A 22,645-nucleotide genomic window follows, 5' to 3' on the forward strand; every position below is an offset into this window, starting at 1 on the left:
TGATGCAAATCAAGGATAGGAACAGCAAAAGGGAACAGAGCTATTTATGGTAAGGCCAATGCTGGCACACAATCAAATGAATACAAATCAGCTGAGAATAAATCTATGCCATAAAATCCAACACACAAAAGGAAGAGCAGCAAGGTCCTGTAAGATCTTCCTGTAAGAAGTAACATATGTCACAAACTTACTAGTTTCAGTGGAGGGCATCTGACTGATCTCCAAAACAGACTGACATAATCACTGATCAGGTTCAATACACTACCAGTACTCTTCCAGTTGTGCTTGGATCAGGCACTACATTGGGATTTAAGAGCTCTTCTAGGTCCTCATCAGGAAAGAAAAAAAAAAATAACCCACTTTAAATCCTCATAACTTCTCTTTAAAGTAGAGTAAGAGAAACAAGTAGTTTTAAAGCTCATTCACAATTTCATGTAAGTATTAAGGAAAATATATCTCACGAGAATTTTCAAATTGCCTTCAGAGCACAAACCACTTCTTTCTAAAAACATGTTTCAAAGAAGACACAGAATGGCAGGAAGGCATACTCACCACCTTCCATCTTTCTTTGACCAATATTCCCACACTGAGGATGTCAGGCTGATCCCCTCCTCCGCTCATTGCAACCTCCGGAGGCGATGGAGCTGCTATGCAAAGTCTGCGTCAGTAGAAACCATCCAGGTCCCAGGAATGGCTTCCATTTAACCAGTCACTGCAGGAACAGAGCACAGCACGGCATCTCAGTGATCAGCACAGTAACAAGAAATACACCAAAAGTTGTTTCTCACCCAGCACCTTAACTAGTTTTGGTATCCCACACTGACTAACGCTGAAATTTTAGTCAGTTTCCAGTACAGAAAAAAAATTCAAGGATATCCTTCCTTAACTTTTCAACTTGCTCTCTCAAATCTCCAATAAAAAAATCTCAATATAGAACTAATGAACTTAAACATTTTCAGAGGTATATTCCACAAGCAGTTTCAAATTGCTGCAAGGCATAATTACATTTAAACTTAATTCTAATAATCTCTTTTAAAATCTAATTAATGACTTATTAAATAATTGTTTAATTAATTAATAGTAATATATAACAACATTAAAATAATATTAACCAAAAATTACAATGTTAATAATACATACTAACATTTCAGTTCCACTGCATACAGACTAATTCACATTTTACAATGTGTTTCACGTAACTATGATTATTTCTGATTAAATCTAAACATCTGAAGTAGAATTATTTCAGGCTATAAATAGCTGTCTTTGATAAGGAAAAAAACCCCTGTCTTTGGTAATTTCGACAGTTTGTTTTTTGATTTTTTTAAATTTTCTGGTTTGGGCAATCATTGCTGAATTGGATTACAGTATTATAAAAAATTGTATTTTGGAGATTAATATATCCATAATGGCACCCATCAGCAACTACTACAACCAATTAAAAGCTTATTTCAACTCTTTGAGTTTTTCTAGAACTGTGCTGATTGTTACACTGGTGCAATTATACAAATGCAAGTCTTTGTATAAGTGCTCTTATTCAAAGACAATACTCTTCAAAAAGTATATTTGCTTTAGGTTATTTCTGTGGCTTTCAAAATAGCATAACTTCAGGTGAACAACACTTTTCTCCCTGAACCAACTCACAAATGATATGCAAAATTGGCAAAACCATTCTGATTTAAATCAGCAGTATGGCCTTTCATGTGGCTAAATGCCAATCTTACTACTGGGACTAAATTATGCTCTTTTAATAACACTCTGCTGCTTAAATAACCTGTTTTTTTAAGACAAGCATTTGTTTGACACGACAATAACTGGTTTTTTCCATGCATTTTCATATTTCTTTTTCATATTACATTTATGCCTTTTTGCGTCAATTGGACATTATGACAGTTGAATCAGCTCCAAATAAAACAGACCCCTCTGGAGAAATATTAATCTGGATTAGTTGAGGATCTAAATTTACACCCAATGAGAGTGGATTACATGCCTGTAAAGGAGTGTTCATTCAGAATACACACCTAAATTGGTTTAATTCAAACAAATGAAAGGAAACCAAATTAAGAGTGTGTATTCTGAGTAACAGCACCCATCCTGCAATTTAATCAGGTTGAACTAAACCAATTCAAATTCTACCAGTGATAGTAAATTCTCCCCTGCAGAGAAGGTCAAAATTCTAAAAAGAACTAGAGCCATTTATGTGAATCCCTTAACATTACTAACCACTGACCACACTTACAGTCCTTTTTAACAGAATTATCATAACACAGTCAGGAACAAAGATGAGACAAAAATCCACTAATGAAGGGGAAAAAGTCTATTTCCAAAATTACATGCTAAAAGCACATACCATGGCTTTTCCACCAACTCAAATGTTTGCTTCTCTTTCCACCACCCATCAGTTACATCAAGGTTGATCTTCACAAATAAATTGTTCAGTTCTATACTGGAACTTCAAGAGAATTTATTTTTCCTGATATTTGCTTAAAACAAGTAATGGTGAAACTATTCATCTCACCAGAACAAAATGTAAAATTGCAAGTAAGATTTTTGCTGAAGCTTTCAAACATAAGCAAAATTCATCAGTTGTAGGAAAAATAGATGCTTTATTAAATTAAAGATATGACTGTTCAGCGTTTTTTGTTAATACTGCTATCAGCATACTGATTCCTGATATGATACTCAATGGTTTTTTTAATATATTTAAATTTACAATTTAAGAGTCAGAACTCTGACAAGTATTTCTGAGAGCTATTGATTTGTAGATTCTTGAGCAGACTAACAGCATCAGCAACTGGTCCAGAATGCAAAGGTCGAACACATACATTCAAAGAACCACCCTGTATATTAAGAATTGTCACAGAAGTATTCTATTATTACTGTATGTAATATCTGCATGGCCAGGGTAAAAAAGTCTTCATTTGTACACAACTCCTCACTAATTCCTTGTTAAATCTCTTGTCATCCTAGTTCATTATAAAGCAACAATATCTATTCTATATCATCAAAACCAAGTATTCAAAGCAATAAAACACCAAGACCCATTCAACTATCATGCATGGGAAGCAAAAGTTCTCTCCTGAGCTCCTGAAGACAAGGTGCTGAGCACCTCCTGAGGCATAATAACAAACTGCAAGCATTATAAACATGTTGACATTTTGGTAACCAAATTCCATTTACAGTAATTTCACGTCATTTAAGCATCTAAACATACTTTTTTTAACTTCCTGTAAATTAATACATTTAGCTTCAAGCCTTCCTTCACAACCATGGGTCTTTTACATGGTTCTCCTTCAAAATCCTTCTCCTTGCTCCACATTCTTCTTGTGGTATGGACAGCAACAAGGAGTTAGACATCCACACTGAATTAGACTCTATCAAATCAATTCCCAATATGGAGAAAATAGGTTTTCTTATTATTTCTTTGTGATAGAAGTCTTATTTCCCTAATTTAAGTCTGAAAAGGCTTTATGCTTTTGCTAAACCACAACAATATCAGATGCTTATACACCGCCATCCTTACACTCAGGCATTGGTACAAGAATATGGTTTTTAAAGTCCTTATTCACAATCTGATCTAGGCAGAGTTTCATTGCTCTGATGTGCTCTCTAATGGTCTTAACACTGTATAATCTGCAAGTATGTTAATTATTGATGTACTGCAGCAGATAAATATCTTTATATTCCTTACCTAAAAACAGATAATGTGCATTCTAGTAGGTGCAATTCAGGTTACAATCACCTTCTCCAGATTTATACAGAAGAAAACGACATTATTAGAGATGACTACATTTAAAGGACTTTTGGACAGATAAAAGTATGCATTCTTTGGAGGTAGTTCTCAGGTCAAGATGGAAACTGAAATTTCTCTGAATTTGGAAGAGTTTTAATTCAGACTGCTTGGCCCATTCCAAATTCCACAGATGAATTAAACACTCATAAAAGTAAATACAGCTGCATTTGTATTACTGAAATACATTGTTTTCAGCATAGCTCTTTAACAGGCTACAATGCTGTTAACAATTTAAGAAATGCATGTTCTGTATTCTCCAGCATGTTCTGTATTCTACTAAAACAGATGAATAATTAATGACACAGTTAAGATGCAAGATTTCCCTTACTCATTCAGCAGATGAATCCTTTAGCAGTGCAGTTTTTTAGGCGGCAGTAAGGATATTTTCAGCACAACAAACACATCTTTATAATTCTCCTAAAAGGGTAACAGCGACTGTAATTGCAAAATATCTCATCAAATTCTGTATTCATTAACTTATCACTTTTCTTACCAGATCAGTTTATTACTTCAGAGGAACTTTTCAAGATAACACAACTACCACAACTAAAGACAATTAGCCCTCTGTCAAAATTATTTCCAGACGACAGGTCATGGAGTAACTAGGACAACACAATGAGGATAGACTGTTCCATAACATAAGCCTTTGCTGGGAACTGATTACAGTATAAAACAAGAACAGGTAAAGGAACATTAGAGCTAATATCTAGAATACAGTACAAACAGACATCCATTATTTAAAACCCTTCTATCCACTTTAACTGATTTTAACTACACATCAGCCCTGCAAAAAATGAATTTACCCCATCCAAGTAAGAGACTATATGGTATTAGAAAACACAATGCAACATTTCCAGAAAAAAACCCACAGTCTTTAATGTAATTTGTGTGCATGTATATAATCCCCTTAGAGATAGACTAAACTGAAGCCAACCTCTGCTTACCAGCCTTTATAGATGTTTAAATTCAGACCTAAGGTTGAGAAAGTAGCACAGACAATTTTGGCTGAATGGAGGTGCTGCAAGTTCCAGGACAAAGCAAGAGAGCATACAAGATTACTGTTCCATAGAAAGGAATGCATGTCCTGTTGCCTCCACTATGAAATGGTATCAACCTTTTACTATTAGGAGCTCTACCTGCCTGCCTTCAGCTCATTAAAAAACTAGTAAATTAACTGCAATCTACCTAAGATGATTTCCATTTCTATATTTTCTGTTTTTAAGTAGAACTTAAGGAACAAAGAAAATTTTAGATGGCCAGCATAAAGAGTAAACCAGGGTAGGAAATGTTCAAAGGCCCTAATTTCATCACATTTACAGTAAATTCCACTGTCTTAGAAATGCTAAGAACATTTTCAAATGGTTAATTCTAGGGATAGAAATTATTTAAATACGTCTATTTGAACATCCAAACTAGAAAGCCATCCTACACTTAAACCTGAATATTTTCTAAATACATTGATTAAAAGCTGATGTTTTGAAAATCATCATTTACCACATCAATGAGAAAACTGAATTTAAGACCTTGACTTAAATTTCCAACCGTACCGGTCGTGAAGAAAATCTTTTTAAAAATTCAACACAGAACCAATGTCATTTTAGGTTTTCCTTTCTCAAGCGCTTGCCAAAAATACTCATCACCACTCATTCACCACTTGCAGATTCCAGGTGTGAAAAGCTCCCAACTGTCTTGTGTGCTATTGCCAAAGAGTCTGTATTTCCTTCTGGCAACTTCTGCAGTTGTTATTACAAAGGTGGAGATATTTTCTCAGTTTGAAGACAGAGTTAAAAATATAATGTTTAGTTTCAAGTTTTACTTTAAAAAGATTTAGATTTCGAGCTATCACACTATATTCAGTTTGCAAGAGAATTCAGTTCCAGAATATTATGAAAACCCAAGTAAGGCAAATTTATCAAAGGAGTGTATTATCTTTCACTACACCAACAAATTCATGCAGCAAAACCACACAAGTTTTAGGCATACAAAACCCTCTTCAAGTCCAAAATAGAATTAAAATTTGAAAATTAAATTGGGCTTAAAAGCATTTGCACTGAAGTAAACTTCAGTGTTTCTTGATCAGAGCAACTGAGATAAAGGGTACTCTATATCTTACCATAGAGAAAGGAAAGCATCTGTATGCACATGACAGATAGAGCTTATATGGTTGTGACACCTATCAGAGAAACAGAATGTAATTTATTACCTACAGAAAAACAGAAAATTTTGGTCAGGGGAGAATTAGAATAAGTCATATATCAAAAACTCTATTTAATCTATGACATTTTTACCATGGTATTTTTCAGATGTGTGAGTTAATTTCTTAATTTCATCTGTTCCACTAGAGCCCAAAGGCTTCTGTCAGAAAAAGAGAAAGAATGGAAGTCAGCTGTAGGGAACAGGGAAGGGCTGGACAACTGTATTGCTTCCTGCTGAAACCAGTTATTGAACTTCAACCTCGTGTGCAGAGCCTTAAATACTAATGTGGAAACCTAACCCTTGGGCAAGTGGAATACATTCTCAATTTTTTTTCACAACTCAGAGTGAGCTCCAAATCAAAAAGAGGATTGTGGAACCTTTTTAATTACTCAATAATTAATTTTAAAACCCTAAAAGTGCCACTTGTTTGGAAAAAAAAAGCTGTATTTCTGTGCCTTAGATTCACTGAGACTGTTGTGGTACTGACAGCAAACCTAAATGGAACTAGAACCATGGATTTTTGCTATAAAAATTTGTTTTACTTGTCAAGTCTTCTTCAAAGAAACTTGAAAATGGAATGTTAGTTCTGCAATTACCTTAATTGTTCAAGGTTTTACAATAATAATTTTTCAAGATCCTAGGAAAAGTGGTAGTGAAGTATGGTTTTGAACACAGATAGCTTGAAGTCAAACAATTAGGATATTTTAAACAGCAGCACAGTGTTATAACATAAAACTACTTATAGTCTGGATTTATCAACAAAATAAAATCTTTGCTTCCAGTTTTTTGAAATGTCGGAATAGTAAGTTATCCTTTTAGGATAAACTCAGAATATTAATAGCTCACTATTTATATTCCAAGGAATAAAATAAATTGATCTTTTAAGATGCTCCAAACTATTGACCTTTTGACTAGTACTATCTATTTCTATTATGTCATAAATCCATTTTCTCAGCAAGGAAAACCAGAAATGCCCAGCACATGCATACAACACACAGCTAGAGGAGACAATGCACTGCTCTGAAGAATGTCTTCCAAAGCCTATGAAACTTTTCAGAGTAGATACACAGCAATTTACAGAGGAGAAGAGCTGCTGCTAAGGACAGTGTGAGAGTGATACAAGGGCATATACCCAGCAAAATGCTTAATCCAAACAAGTCAAGGTCAAGGCAAACTCTAATTATAAATGGGAATAAGACTTAACTTTTTTGAAAATGCAAGAAAATTGACAGAGGAACTTTGATGAGACATTCAAATGGATGGCATGTGAATAGCAAAATGTTGTGTGCACTGACAGCATTCAAGTGACCAAAAGGGCTGCCAGTGGCACAGAGCCAGCCCAGCTGGCAGCCACACAACTGCTCTCACAGCACCGTGCTCAGGCTGCAGCAGCAGCCATGAAGTGACCTCACTAACAAAAACTGAGAATTCTCTAGATATATCAGTGGATAAAGCACATCACAATAACACAGTGAGTGAGACCTGACAGCTTGCTAAGCAGAATAGGAAAGAGAACAGAGGAAAAGATCTTTTTTCAGTCTGTAATGTCAGATCTCTTAGCATCCTTATCTTTAGAGCACGTAACTAAATCTGCTGCAGTATTGTGATAAAGAGAAGGCACTGGCTGTGAATACATAGGTATTCCATCTCCTTAAATACAGCTCTTAAATAAAGTTCTTCTTTTTGCTAATGTGTGAAATGAGGGCAGCAACTACTACACCAAGCAGGATGAGTCCAAAAGAGCCTAGCTGACAGGAAGATGGAACATGAGGGAGTCCACAGGAGTGCAGGACATCTACCAAGCTCTGACAGGCCTTGTCAATGAGGGGAACGTACACCCATCCTGCCACACAACACAGCAACCCCTGCAAGAATTAAGCAGGAAAGACACACCATCACATTACAGTTTATGGGGGAGATACCTCAGTTGTTCAAGCAGGATTGTACTTTTCAGCAGCAGATCAAGAACGCTACAAAAGTCAGGCACAAAGAAAAGATGAAAAACCGCAGCAACACTCACGCCAAGACCAATTCAGCACTGCTGTCAGCACCCCTAGCACCAGAGGGTAGGACACAGCCACATAAGTGGGTCCTTATGCACTGCCAAATGACAGGAGAGGTGGGAAATGGCTTGGTGCCTGGCTCTGGTGAAGGGAGGTGGCACTAAGGCAGGTGAATAAATATATGATATACTGCCAGCAGACCACACAAGTTACTACTTTATCTTCAGTTTGGCATGGATGTAAGAGAGGTTCTGGGCAGTGCCAAGAAGTCTCTCTTGTTCACAGAATATTCCACAACGATCACATGGGCTCAGGCAACATCAAATTTACAAGTACAATACACAACAACAAAGGAAATGGGTATATCTCATCTAAGACTGCCTAACCAGTTTGTCCCTAAAAAACATTGGTGATAGAAACTACAAATGTGCAAGAGTTCCAGTCAGCAATGTGCCTTGGTCAGAGTATGCACTTGTTTTACAGCTGCAACTGAAGGTGGCTTCAAGCAACACTGACTGAAATAGAGCTCCTAATCCAAGGTCCTTCAAGGTTTGAAATGGAAGATAGGTATTAAAGAACCAAAATGGAACTTTGGCAAAGGTATTTGAAGTTGGGACAAATCCAAAAATATCAACTTAATTTGCAGCAGAAAAAAATGAGGTTAGACAGGGGGAAAGCAGATAACATGGAGAGCTAATCAGAAGAGGAGACAGGCTGCCTCGGACCAAAGATCCACCTAGTGCAATCCTCTGCCCCTGACTACTGCCAGCAACTATTGTCTAGGGAAAAATACAGGGACACAGAAAGCACACGATCATCCTTGCCAGAATATTTTCTGGGGATACAGCAAGCTCGGACCCAAAATACCGAGTCAAAGATGGTATTTAAGATTTTTTTGTCTCCAAGTTCATCAGAAATTTTCTGAACCATGAAAACTTTACCACCTGTAACACTCTTAAAGCAAATTGTAACCTAACTCCATGCTGTGGGAAGCACATCTTTGTTTCAAATTTGTCTTCTGGTAGTTACAGTTGAGGTTCATTAACCCTTGCACAAAAAGGCAGTGTACAGTTGCTCCCAGTTCACCTTTCAATCCTACACAGGGAATACACCCCTACCATATGCCCCCTCATTTACCTCTTCAGCTCTTTGGTTTTTCACTGATTTTGATCCCCACCTGTGTGCTTTTTCCAGTTCCATCCCCTCTGAGATGTGGAGACCAGCAGTATTAGTATGCACTAACCTGTTATTTTCACAGAACCTGCAAGACCACATTCAAAAGAAGTTCATTGCTGTAAATTTTAAATTATTTATCCTATGTGAACTGCTTTATGATAATTTTCATTCATCATTACCTCAGAGTATCAAGGTCTTTCTCCAGTTCTTCCCTCTTCATATTTGCTAATTTTAATACCCTTGCATCACCAGACTATGTCATTTCAGTATTTGCATCTTGTCTAGATCATCTGTAAATAAACAGTAAGCACAGAGAGCTACCCTTTTTAGGCTGATGACCTATCATTTATTAAGATCAATATTTTCACTCAGGTTCCATTAAAAAATATTTTTGCACAAAGTGTTCATATATAGAAAACCTGACTCATCATTTTCCATCTAGATCATTAACAGCTCTGCTTTCAAATGTGGAATGGATTCCTTGGGTATCTAAACACAATGCTTCCTCAAAAGGAGGAGCCAGACTGGATGGAGCCTTGAACAGACTGGCAACCATGGCAGGGGTTGAATCTAGATGACCTTTAGAGTTCCAATCCAAACTATTAAAGGGACAATTAAGGGGACCTGCTGGGTGACTTCATGGTACTGTATGACCAGGAGATAAAATGGCAAATGTGTTTCTATGTGTGTACATATAAAACTATGTACATCAGAAAAATAATAATTGTTATTATTAAACACATGAACATATCCTAACTGTTCATTAAACACATGAGAAACTATTAGCAATCAAGAACAAGATCTTGTTATAATGATGTACAGTAAGAAAAGATGGCAACTCAAGCAGTCCAAAAAAAATTCAAATCCTAAGAATTCAGACAAAGCAGATAACACCATGAAGATCATTTATATATCCATGGTTCACTAATACCTTGAGCATTGTATACAATTCTAGCCCTTCCTATATTAAAAAAAACAACAAGATAATCAGGGATACAGACTAGTTTCCACATGAAGCAATGATTTAATTTTTTTCAAGGGATGATGGGAAGTAGAGAGAGATACTTGACAGGTCTACAAAGTCATTAGGGGCATATAGAGGTTGGCTAGGAATCAGCTATTTATGATGTCATTTAATAAAGGAACCCAAAAAAAAAATCAAAATAGGTCAGCAGGAGCCAGACTCAGAGCAAACAAATCTGTGCAACTTCTTGCCAAAGGTTAATGTGAATACCAGAAGTTTACAATGGTTCAAGTGAACAACAGCCAGCTACATGAAAAAGTAAACTACTGTGGGTTACTGAAAATAGATATTAAGTATATTCAGTGCAGGAAGTCCCTTACTAACAAAAAGAAAATAATTAGAAGAAAGTGTAATTTATATTATCTGTGGTTTTGTACTTTTCCTTAGGCATCCTCATATGACCACTGTTGAATACAGATCTTTACTCCAGAATTTTAGTCATACATTATGTTTGGGAAGACAGAGAGAGGACAGAGAAATTATGTCCCTGTAACAACATAAATTCAAATTATTTGAACGGATGAGATCCAACTCAAAATCTTGTGCATAATTTTCTGTCAGTTACTTGAGAGAATCTAACACACAAAAAGTGTTGACAGCTAGCTGTTGTGGGAATGGTATCATAAAGCAAACCAATTCAACTCAAGTAAACTCTGTAAACTCTTTTCTGGCACTTATGTGAAGTTATTTAAAAAAAAAATATTATAAACATTCAGGAACTCCAAATTCCATTTGTTCTATCACTTCAACTTCTGTTTTGCACATGTTGTCCCTTCCACTTTGTGTTGGGCTTAGTGTTGTCTCAGTGTTTCCATATAGATTTTATTCCCTATACCTAACTTCAGAAAAGATTTGGAAATGCCTCTAATCTTTATACTCAAATAATTTGATAGCTTAAATGCAGAGAACCAACGTAATAATACATAGTTCCTAACCTCAAGACTATCTTCATCTTAATAAAGTTAGTGCAGACATCCAGGGTCAGATTTTTGACAACGAAAATTCACAGAACACATTTCAAATCACTGACAGTCAGATACAGCAATATTACAGTTTGAATAAAAAGAAAACTTTAATGTAAAAACTGGTTGTTACTTCTGGTAGCTGCAAAACATATGACTGCAATTTTTAATTGGTGACAAGACAAAAATTTTAGACTGCTAAATGTCAGAACTCTCAATACTTTGTTCAATACTCAATACCAGCCATAAACAATTGCTGTAAAACAACTGGAAAGACTTATGACTCTCTTTCCATAAATAAGTTACTATGTAAAACCGATGAAAAAAAGAACAGGAATTCCCACGATTTTGTTGCCACTTGATGCAATACTCACATGTCTTAATATTCTTTTCAGTTTTCTAAATAACTTTTTCTTTTTGGTTGGATATTCCTCAACATAATTTCATAAGCAATTTCTGAACCTTAACTAAATTCTAGAATTTTCTACTTTTCCCATAGAAAACACTTTAGAGGCAAAGCCTGACTACATCCAATACTATGGAAGCTTGCTTTCTTCTGGATTAAGGCTTTTTTTTCCCTAATTTCATTCAGCACATACTTATGATATGACACTACTTGCATATAAGAAAGAATTCTACAAAAAATTTCTACAATGTTTGCCAGAGAAGTGATCACACACTTTTAGTGACATAGAATCTCCTTCCCCAAGGGGATTAGGCTTTTACCACATCATTAAATATTTAAAATCATACAAGACCCTTCATATGAAGAAAAAAACAGGGCAAAATTATGCTTTTTAATCCATTTGTTGGTCACTATCAGTTGTCAAGACTGACAAAAGGACAATCTGTTCCTGGAAATTTTGTTGAGCTGGTAGCTGGTGATGGGAACAAGAGAAGAGATTCAAGTTTCAGGTGCATTTCCAGAAGTTTTATTTAAGTGTTGATGGCTGCAGTATTGAATTGCAAAAAGTGTTTTTATTTGCTTCCATCCAATAGCTTTGCTTCAGTCTGGCAGCTAGTAAATAAGATTTCAATAACCACTAACAATTGTTCAGTAATAATTTTAAAGCTGAAAATTTTAAAAACAAAAGCATGAGAGAGGCTTACATTTACTTCTAAGAGAAAGAAGCACTCATGGATAGAGCAATAGTCATACTCTCAAAATATTAAAATAGTTCAACCAACTAGCTAGAGATTTCTTTTTGTGTGTGTCTGAACTAAAATTGCCACACATATGGTGATGCATGAGAAATGAAGCAAGTTTTTCAAAACATGACAAGGATTTTAAAAAACACAATCCATGGAAATTACTTCCTGTCACCATGTTTACACTATAACACACAATTCACACACGTGAAACCTAAATAAATAAACAAATCCTCTATTTTTGCCTTTTATACATCTACAGCTGCCTCCTCCAGGTTCCCTTATGTTTCAGTTCTGACACTCTGCTCAAGCCTTTTCACTTCAAGCTACACAGTACAGCAGCCATGTCAAGAAATCCCAGCTCTTGCCCGAGAGCCATGCAGGCTGCACAGCTGAAGGGCATCCAAACCTCTCACCAGAAAGGGCCTGAGAAAAAGGAATTAAATGGGAAAAAGGGAGAAGGAGGAAGATGATAGATGTTCAAACACCTTCATGCTTCTCTCATATTTCTTGTTTCTACTTCCTCATAATTGCTGAGGTGGCCATCAAAGAGCTTTTGCTCTGTTCAAGATTCTCAGGTATAACTGCATCAAAGCAAAAATTAGTTCAGGGAATCAGAAACAATAGTATTCTTTATAACACTGCTATGCTAACATACTTTTTTGTAAAGAATATGACACAACACACTTTTTAATACATATCTATATATATACATTACACATATATGTGTTTTTATGATATACACATGTTTACATCATTTACATATCTATTCCATGTACACTGTGTATATTTTTTACAGAAATAACAGAACTTCGTGATTGTATCAATGAGGATTCATGTCTTCCACCATAAATACTTACAAAAAAATGGCAGCAAATTTGGCAATCTAGCTACATATAGATTCAAATGAATATGGCCTAACACTTACCAAATGAGTATGATATTTTTTTTAAGTGAATTACTAAAGTAATGAGAGAGGGGTATGTTTAATAATAATAATTTAAACTAGTGCTATCACTGATCATCTTTACAATATTAAAAAACGAAGTGGTGTGGACAAAAAGACGGGACACAGGAATTTGTGGGTCATGAAGGAAAAAATGAAACTAATACCTCCAATAAGCAGGAAGTTGTCTATAGGTGTTAAGTGTTACTTTCCAAATTCATCTTTGGAGGCTGTTTTATAGGATTCTCTTGAGGTGCTTTGTGAAAATTGTTAAGCTACAGGTAAAATAATGTTTCTTGCCTTTTATACACTGTCTGAAAATTCACTGTAATGCACAGTGATCACTTATAGAAGTGCATTGGCTTGGGCATTGTATAGGTGCATTTGGTATCATTCGGACAGCAAAGAATCTAGCCCTGATGACGAGTTTAGCATGACTGGAGACGTTAAAAAGCCAGAAGCTGTGACTCAGGGAAAACTTTCACAGTAGAGGTTTTTTTTCTGATCTAAGTAGCAAAAGCACAGAGCTTATCTGTGCAAGTGCCAGGATACAGCGATAGGAGAAAACGAGACGCCCCTGTCAGCGGCAGCCCTCTTTTAGCAGAGAAGCAAAGGAGTGAATGAATGGCTGCCGGCTGCCAGGGCGGCTCCGGGCAGCCCAGCCGGGGGCTCAGCACCCTGGCCAGCTCCGGGCACCGAGCGGGGCCAGCCCGGCACGGCACGGTCCCGAGCCCCGCCACGGTCCGCCACAAAGACAGTGACATGCTACTAGCTCAGACCGGTGCAGAAGGACGCATTTACTTGTATCTTAACAGGAATTTTCAAGGAGATCTCTGATTTCAAGGTTCCTGCAACATACAACACTCCAAAAGATCACTGATGTTAAAGTTTGGAAAGGATAAATGAAGCTACTTTTGTGACTATGGGCCATCAGCTCGACGTCAATTCCATACAAATAAGGGGACTTGACTAATAATGACCTAAAGGAGGACACAATAACTACGGCCATTCAATTAAGTTCTCCTTCCTATCAAACGTTTTACTACGTCATTACAAGTTTGGCCTATAAGGATAATAGTTATTTTGGCACTTATACTTCTGTAAGACATCTAAGTTTATATCACACAGTAGAGCCTCTTTCTTCCAGAAAATCAATCAATCATACATTAAGTAATAGGTCACAAAATATAAGTTAACTGAACAAATATCTCTCTAATTACTCCCACAGGAAACAATTTCTTAGTTAATACTGAAATTTTTGTTGATACTGAGATCAGAAAGTGGTAAAGGACAAATGGCATCAACAGGTTACACAGATGGCAATCAAATTACAGACAAGCTACAAGAAGACATTATCCATCAAGTACCAAAGAATAAACAGAAGCATCACCTAACAAGATGCAGTAATCCATCACTTCTGATATATGCATTTGCTGGAGTATTAAAGTTATGACAACTATGGATGAATAGGCAAAAAAATACTAAGAGAGATCATAATACCTCTCCAGCTGCTCATTGTAGGATTGCTGCTAGAATATTATATCCAGGTCTGATGTTCAAAAATATGAAGTTCATTTCCTTCAGATTATCTAATAGAAATTGCTTTAGTCAAGGAAATTGAAAAAGATCTTCATTCTGACACACAAATCATACAAGTAAAAGGTTGAATCTTTAGATTCCTTAAACACATATAAATACCTCCAAGATCTTTAATTTTCATTAATTAAAATACTAATAGAATCCTTCATTTACTCTTTCAGTGGATCCCTCATTACTGACAAAATTCTTAAAAGACAACACAATGATTTTCTACACTATATGCTCTTACTCAACTACTGCTAGCACACAATTCAGGGAAGTCCTAGGGAAGCTGGTTTTACACAAAGTTAGCCTCAGTAATCACAATTCCCTTGGTCTTCACACAGTCAAATTGAGATAAGTGACGAGGCTTTTGTCTTTGAAAGTTAATTATACAGGCATATTTCATTATGAAAATACAATTATCCTAGGCATATTTAGTTTGCTGGGACTGTCTTAAGTTCAGAAGAAACATTCCAGGGATCAGTTGGGGGGAAAAAAAAAACACATGGCAGAATGATGAGGCATGAAAATCAGTAAGTTTATGTATTACAAACATGTGGGTCAAGAGACTCTCAAAAATTATAATTTCCTACACATCAGAAGAGTGAACCATGCAAGATCAGATTTTAACTATCTTCCAAACAAATGTACAATTATTCCTAAAAACAAAAGAGCAAAGTTTCTCAGAAATCTTTATAGGCTTTCATTTTATCCCTTACTTAAATAATAAAAACCCTTGCATAACAGTGTTACATGTTTTAGGAAATATTGTCTGTATGTAAATTAAGACATTCAATTTCAAATCTCTCCAAATTAAATCCCGGGCTACAAAAACAATCCTGATTGTATTGTTGACCTATAACCTGCCATATTTGTATATTTTGAATGTTCATACACTTGATCTATAGAAATAATTTGTCTAAAACTAGTTTTACTTCAGATTGATTGAGAGATGATTTAATTTTGTAGATATGGAAACAGTTACACATCACATCATAGTGGCAAAGTGTAATGACCCTACATTAATAACAGCATTCTCTAATTTCTAGAATTTACATAAAGGAAATACAATTCTATCAACACAAGTTGTATTTTCCTTTTTTTTTTTTTTAAACAGCAACAGTCATTACATTTGCTTGGAGCATATTCAGTTCTAACCTGTGGTAAGATACTTCCGCATTTTGAAATTATTATTTAAACAACAACTAATTTCTACTCTATAAGAGCATAATGTGTATACACAATCATATGACAAGCAGGGTTATGAAATTTCTACTGAGAAACAGGAAACATTCAATTATATGGGTGAAATCTGTGTAGAGTCGGGGATTTTTTTAGTAATACCAGAAGCTAGAATAGAAATAATACAGTTAAGAGCAGTGATAACTTCATTATTATTTATTAAGACCAAGATTCAACTTTGATGTGTTTCAGAGTAAGGAATATAGAAGTACTTTATAATATGTCAACACCAAATATGAGCAACACCAAACATCTACTGCATGGCTACTCAAATGTTAGCCACAGTCCTGATTCAGACCATAAATCAATTCTGTCCAAACCTTTACTCCAGGAAAAAGAAATATTTCAGTGAGCATTACATGCAGGGCCTCACAATAGAATTGAAGTATTAACTGCCAGTTCCAACAATCCAGACAAAGTACAGCTGCTCCCTGATTACAAGGGGAAAATTGGCTGATCAAGGAAAGATACATACAGAAGCACTGCCACGTGACTGAGGTATCCTAGGCTCAAAATTAATGAAATATATCAGAACAACAGGAGGAAATGTCCAGCCTGAAATTAGCATCATGCCCAAATTGCCTTCAAATTAACAAAGAAAGTGCACCATCGCCTCAAAGCATCCTTTGACACAAAATGTTCCTCTTTCTCTTGTGTCCTCCCTGAACTGACAACAGGCAGGAAAACCTGTCAGCTAAGCACACGGGCTACAGTAAATGAAGGATCCGGTTATGACTATCTCAGCTATGTGTTCAGGGTGAAGTTGCACATAACAGCATGACCCAGCAAGAGTTACAAACATATAACAGCCAAAAAACAATACAAACAACTCCCTTTATACAATTATTCTCTGCCAAGTTAGTGAATTGACTCAGTGTAGCTCAGAGATCAATGGGCACTAGAAAAGGCTCAGGCACAGAACATCATTTTCCACTTAAAAACAGCAGCCAACTGTTAGACTGGTTTAACAATAATGCGCAATTTCATCTACAGGAGCTAACAGGTGAAAAATATTCTTATATCTATGTACATCCATAAATAAATAACAACTATCAGCAGATAGTCAATAACAGAGCTTCCTTTCTGCACACTTCTCCTTTACTGTGGGAGGGTCATGGTTTGCTCCTCAGCTTCAGCATCAATTTCTTAGTTCTTGGCTGGTGAAGACAAGACCTGACCGGGTTAGGTAGCACGTTGCTCCCACAAGACCAGTCAATCCTTTTTTCATACTAATCTACCCTGTGATTCTTTCAAGATTTTTCTCTAACCAGATGAATCATTCAACAGGTTTCCTCACTGGATACACTGCCTTGCTCAAAACTGTAATTTCACCCAAAACATCATGATTATCACAATAATCTCTAGGTCTTAATGAAAAAGCACAAAACGTCACATACAAAAAGAACAGTGATCCAATGTCATATCCTTTCCTTCAGCTCTCTGAGTAAAACATGACAGTTTGTTCCAGGCTGACTTGACTTAGGGTATTATACTTTGATTTTATTTATAGACTACTGCAGATGAAAAATCAAAGCATCACATATGAACAGGCCATTCAATTCAATCAAACTCAAGGAATAGCACAGTCATTCTTTGTCTGATAAATTTTCTATCAGTTGATAATGCCCATTCTAGATCTATTTTAAGCTCAAAATGCTGGTAAATTGAAAGACAAGAAAATAATTATTTCAAGGCAGCATGTAACTCAAGAATACAAATACATTCTTAAAAGACACCAGTTTGATGCTGAAAAATATATCCTATTTACAGATCACTGCCTCCCTTTTTTTTAGTTCTTAACACTGCAAAGCTAGAGTCATACACGCTCACAAGTCACACTGCTTGCTACGAGTGGCACTTGAAGCATTACTATGGCAACAAGTAAACTTGACAGCGACAAGACATATCCTGCTGATACACCACGTAACCAAGCAATCTAATTCTTACTATGTTGAACAACATTGTATCAAATAAGTGTTGTTAAAACCTCACAGAACGTTAGTACCCTGAGACAGAGCGTGACAGAAGCAGCAAACACTATCTGAGAATTATCTGGGAAGTGACAGAGCAGAAGGAAACCCCTCTCAGAATCAATAAGCAGCTGTTGACAGAAGACAATTCCCAACTACTAAAAAGACACAAGCTCTGAAAGGCAAGGTCTCTCCTAGTTGCCGATGAGTCTAGTGGAACACATTTTGTATCACTTCAGCGGTGAGAGCAGTGTATCAAAAACATAATAAAATTATTTCTATACAAACAGGCCCCAATGACACAAAACCTGTTTCTTTACCTTCTTCCACATGTGAGCCCCACACAGTAACCTGTCTCTGCAACAAGTAGCAAATCCTTTTGCAACACCCAGATAGAAATATATGGCTACATATTCAAGAGACTTGACATATTCTACAAGCTCTCAGAGTAAATTCAGCATGGTTTACTCTTCCCTTATATACCAGACAGCTTAGTACTGGAAAGAAAATTACTCTCCTCATCAATACCATCAGTGATCTGGCAAACTTCATCCATGAAAGAACTCTTCCAAGTACTACTCACCCTGAAATGCAAGCCTAAGCTACATACATACATTGCTCGAAAAGGAAGAATTAGTGGATAGAGTTCCTCATCAGTGCAATTCTCAATACCTGATTAATCTCTTCAGACAAAAAGCAACAGCATGAAATAACATTTGAGTGACGCAATTCTGTGATGAAAAGTTCTCAAACACACAGGACAAGAGCCACAGAAAAACATGCCTGAACGCAGCAATGAAAATATTTTTAAATTTTTAACAAAATAGTTTTGTTAAAAATACTCAAGACTTCTTCAGTTTCTCAATTTGCCCTCCTTTCCTCACTCCTCTCAAATTAAATCTTCCCCTTCTCCCCAAAAAAACCTTCTCAAGTTTTCCAAGATTAATCTCCATTAATTGAAAAATAACTGATCAAAAGTTATAACTTATACAACACCTCAAAAATGGGAAAAGAATTTTCAACCAGATTGAGAGGTGAAGTGTCAGAAGGCCAGATTTTATTGCTTGAATTTTCTACTACTTAGGTTTCAAGACTAGTGACCTATAAACTCATACAGAGAAATACAGACTATAAATTCACATGGCTAAGAATGGCATCTCAATTTCATAAGCAGCTTGAAAAAAAATCCAAGTTACTAGATTCCCCCAAAAGCACACTACTAAACACCTAGCACTGAAGCAAGAAAGGGGAGTATTCTGACTCTAAAATTTTAATAAATAAATAAAGGTGCAAAGGACAAGTAAAAGACAAGATGATATTTTTCAAAGAAGTTATTATGAAAGAATATAAAAGATATAGTTACTAAAATCCACATTAGACAGTACTCAATATTTCTAACATAAAGAGTGAAGTCAACTTTTATTCTGCTACTGCATGACTGAGAATACAGTACAAGCATTAAAGCACTCTACTTGTGCATGGAAAGCAGAAAAATGAAACTGCTCCATTTAGCTGTACTCACTTATACAACTGAAATGGTTTTATTTCCACTTCTAAAAATTAAAATGTTTAATTCCCACTTAAGTACCCTCGATACTACACTCTTAAGCAGGGAAAAAAAAAAAAAAAAAAGCCAAGCAAAAGATTTGAAAAAGTTTCTTTCACCCTAATCCTGAACAAGAAGTCAAGTTCATAACAAGAAAATTTTAAACACACGTGATCTGTAGTTCTTGAATTCCTTAAGATAAACCTCGTATTTTGGCGATTTTGCATGTTTTAATTCTTGCCCTCCAATACTTTAACAATTGTCCCTTCAGACTGATCTGCTGGATCCATGGCACAACACGCTGCTCTGTGAGATGAGTCAAAGGACACTCAGGTTTCTTGAGGTGAGAGTGTTTTCACAGAACGAGGGAGGAAGGATAGCGGCTGATCCAAGCACCACAACACATCCCTGTGTCCTGGTGTCTTGTACTGAAAAGGCAGCTGTTTCTCCTCCCCTGCAGCCTAACACAAAGGCTTTGTGTAGTGCTTCCCCAGAGAAAAAGAAACAGACCAGGCAAGACACAGGAATACACAAAAACTGTCAATCTCCTTTGTAAAGTACCAATTCATTCCTACTTGATAAACAAGCCCTTACAAAAACAGAAAACACAGTAGTATATTAATATATCATACACTGCAACTTCACACACTAAACAAATGCTTAACCTTCTCTACACAAACATCTAGCACTGGTAGAAACTGATCATTCAGAAGCCGGTTTTGAACAAGGAAAAAACCCACTCACATCACTCTTCTGTCGTACTCAAAAATCTCCCTGATAAAATCAGCCACATTGGGAAAAGCCTCTCTGGAGTTTGTGATGTTCGAAGTGTCAGGGCCTGCAGTATGCAGCAGCAGCACAGCGACTACACTAAACATAAGCAACGTCACGATATTCCAGTCGCTCAATTTGTTCTTCTCATTCTAACCTCATCCTCCCCAAATAGGAAGTTTAAAAAGATGCTGAGCTCCAAGTAAATAATGGTACATCAGGAATATATTAGAGAAGAATAAAGTATTTTTTAGGGATAATTGATTCCATCTTTACATTTTTTTAAACTGTATCTTGATGCACTGTTTTCAAAATAACTTTTGACAAATGACTACTCGTACTATTGCAGGCAATCTTCCCTATAAATAATTTCACTGACAGGCCAAACAAATGTTAACAAGTATACCTCTGGTTTAACAAGTCAAGAAAGTTCTACTACTTTGCTAAACATAATTCGCTCTGTAAAGCAAATTAATCATCATCGAGAAAGTATTCAGGAGAATATAAACACAAAATAAAAATGTTGGGCATCTTTGTATCATGAATTCATATAATTAAGACTTCAAAAAACATTACCAAAATCAAACAAGAGCAGCAAAATAAGTCCTAGGCTTTTGTTTTCTCACCTAAAATGAACTAAAATACCTACAAGCATAGCTAGCATGTGTTCAACAGAGGCATGGCATTAACTACACAGAACGCATTTTTAAAATCTACTAACTTTTTCCAGAACCACAACACGGAAACTAACCACACGCTTTAAGGCTAACAAGATACTTGAATAAATAGAGTATGATTTATTTTAAGGCTCTCAATATTCCGGCAATACAGTTTACTAATTCAGAACATTTAATCTGAAATTACACTGGTTCTGCACATAGTCTAACTAAGAAAGCCATAACGGGCTATTTTATAACTCATTTTCTATAGCCCTTTCCAGCTTCATTATAAATACGGTAGAAGGTTCTCAAAAGGCTGCGGTATACTCCGGGGTCATTCCTTTGTGTCCATCTCCCTCCGCCCCCACGATAATACATCAATATTATCATTATTTGCACTCCCACCCCCACTCACACCAGCAGTTGTTTCCAATTGCTCTGGCTCACGCCAGAGGTTACAAACCTCGTCGCGAGCTTTGTCCTCTCATTGCTTTTGCTCTAGAGTGACAACAGGAGCCTAGGGATGCCGCTGCAGCTCCAGAGATCATCTGTAGACTTGGGAACGCGGCGCTTTCCCACTTGCTCTCGGCAAAGCTAAAAGTAGGTGCAATAACGCATTTCTAACGCCGTTCCACGCGCAGTTTGTGCGCTCGCCGGCGCCGTGGTGCGCGCACCCGCGGCCTAGCCGGGCGTATCTGTATGCACGGATCGATGCAAGTGCCGCTAATGGCTCCAGCACTCAGAGCGCCAGGCGACAGACAGCCCGCTTCCCATCCAGCCGTGCCCACACAGCAGCCGTCACACGCATGCCACAACCCAGAGCTGGAAACATAGACGCAGCTATTTTAAAACAGAACACGTAAATTTTTGTACCATTTGCTTTCTGGCAGCAAGTGGGAGGGACAAAAAAAAAAAAAAAAAAAAAAAAAAAAAAGACAAAAAAAAAAATCTCGTGCCTATAAATCTGAGTTCTCCGTAGAGGCCGGGGCAGCAGTGACTGCTGCTGGAGCCCGCCAGACCTGCCGACCTCAACTCCACGGAGGGGATCGCCCCATCCTGCCCCACTGGAATAAGCCCTTCCCGGGGCGGGCCGTGGCCCCTGAAGCTCCCGCTCCCAGCAAACTCCCTCTCCCGCGGGGACAGGAACCGCGACGCGGCTCCCACGCAGCAGCCGCTGGGGCCGGGCCGGCGGCCGCCGGAGCCCGCGGGCCGCGCCCCGCCGAGGCGGCCGGAGCGCCCCCGGGGACGGGGCGCGGGTAACGGCGGCGGCAGCGGCGCAGCACCGCGAATCCTCACCTGGAACGCGGCCGAGGCGGCGGCTCCTCGGGCGGCACAGCGAGTCCCGGCGGCGCCCCCGGCCCCCCAGGGGATGGTGTGCGCGGCGTGGGGCGGGGGCTACAGCGGCGCCCCCCGGCCCAGCCTCCGCCCCATGGCGTGCGGCGCGGTCTCTATGGCGACTGCAGAGCCGGGCCGGCCCGCGGGGAGGGGTAACGGCAGCGCGCAGGCGGAGGGCGCTCAGCGGGTCACGGGGCGGCTCGCAGCGCTCCCCACGGGGGTTGAGCCCCTCGCCGAGGCCGCCGCCATCCCTGCGGCAGTGCCGGCCGGAGCCCGGCCGCGGTCGCCCGCG

General features: G+C 37.7%; 1 protein-coding gene across 2 annotated transcripts in view; it reads right to left on the reverse strand.

Annotated features, from left to right (window-relative positions):
• Positions 1-22,399, reverse strand: part of TTBK2 (tau tubulin kinase 2) — an 80,962-nt gene extending 58,563 nt beyond the window's left edge. The window contains exons 1-2 of one of the 2 annotated variants that reach the window (XM_088167012.1): positions 22,315-22,399; positions 553-712 (exon numbers count right to left, since the gene is read on the reverse strand). In XM_088167012.1, coding sequence (XP_088023138.1) covers positions 553-621 — 69 coding nt within the window. In that variant the 5' untranslated portion in view covers positions 622-712; positions 22,315-22,399. Of the gene's footprint in view, positions 1-552; positions 713-21,481; positions 21,617-22,314 lie in introns of those variants that run through there. The other variant, XM_014869294.2, reaches the window with a different exon arrangement.
• Between the last annotated feature and the right edge of the window lie 246 nt (positions 22,400-22,645).

This window comes from Sturnus vulgaris, chromosome 6, assembly GCF_052056855.1.
Source record: "Sturnus vulgaris isolate bStuVul1 chromosome 6, bStuVul1.hap1, whole genome shotgun sequence".
Lineage (NCBI taxonomy): Eukaryota > Metazoa > Chordata > Aves > Passeriformes > Sturnidae > Sturnus > Sturnus vulgaris.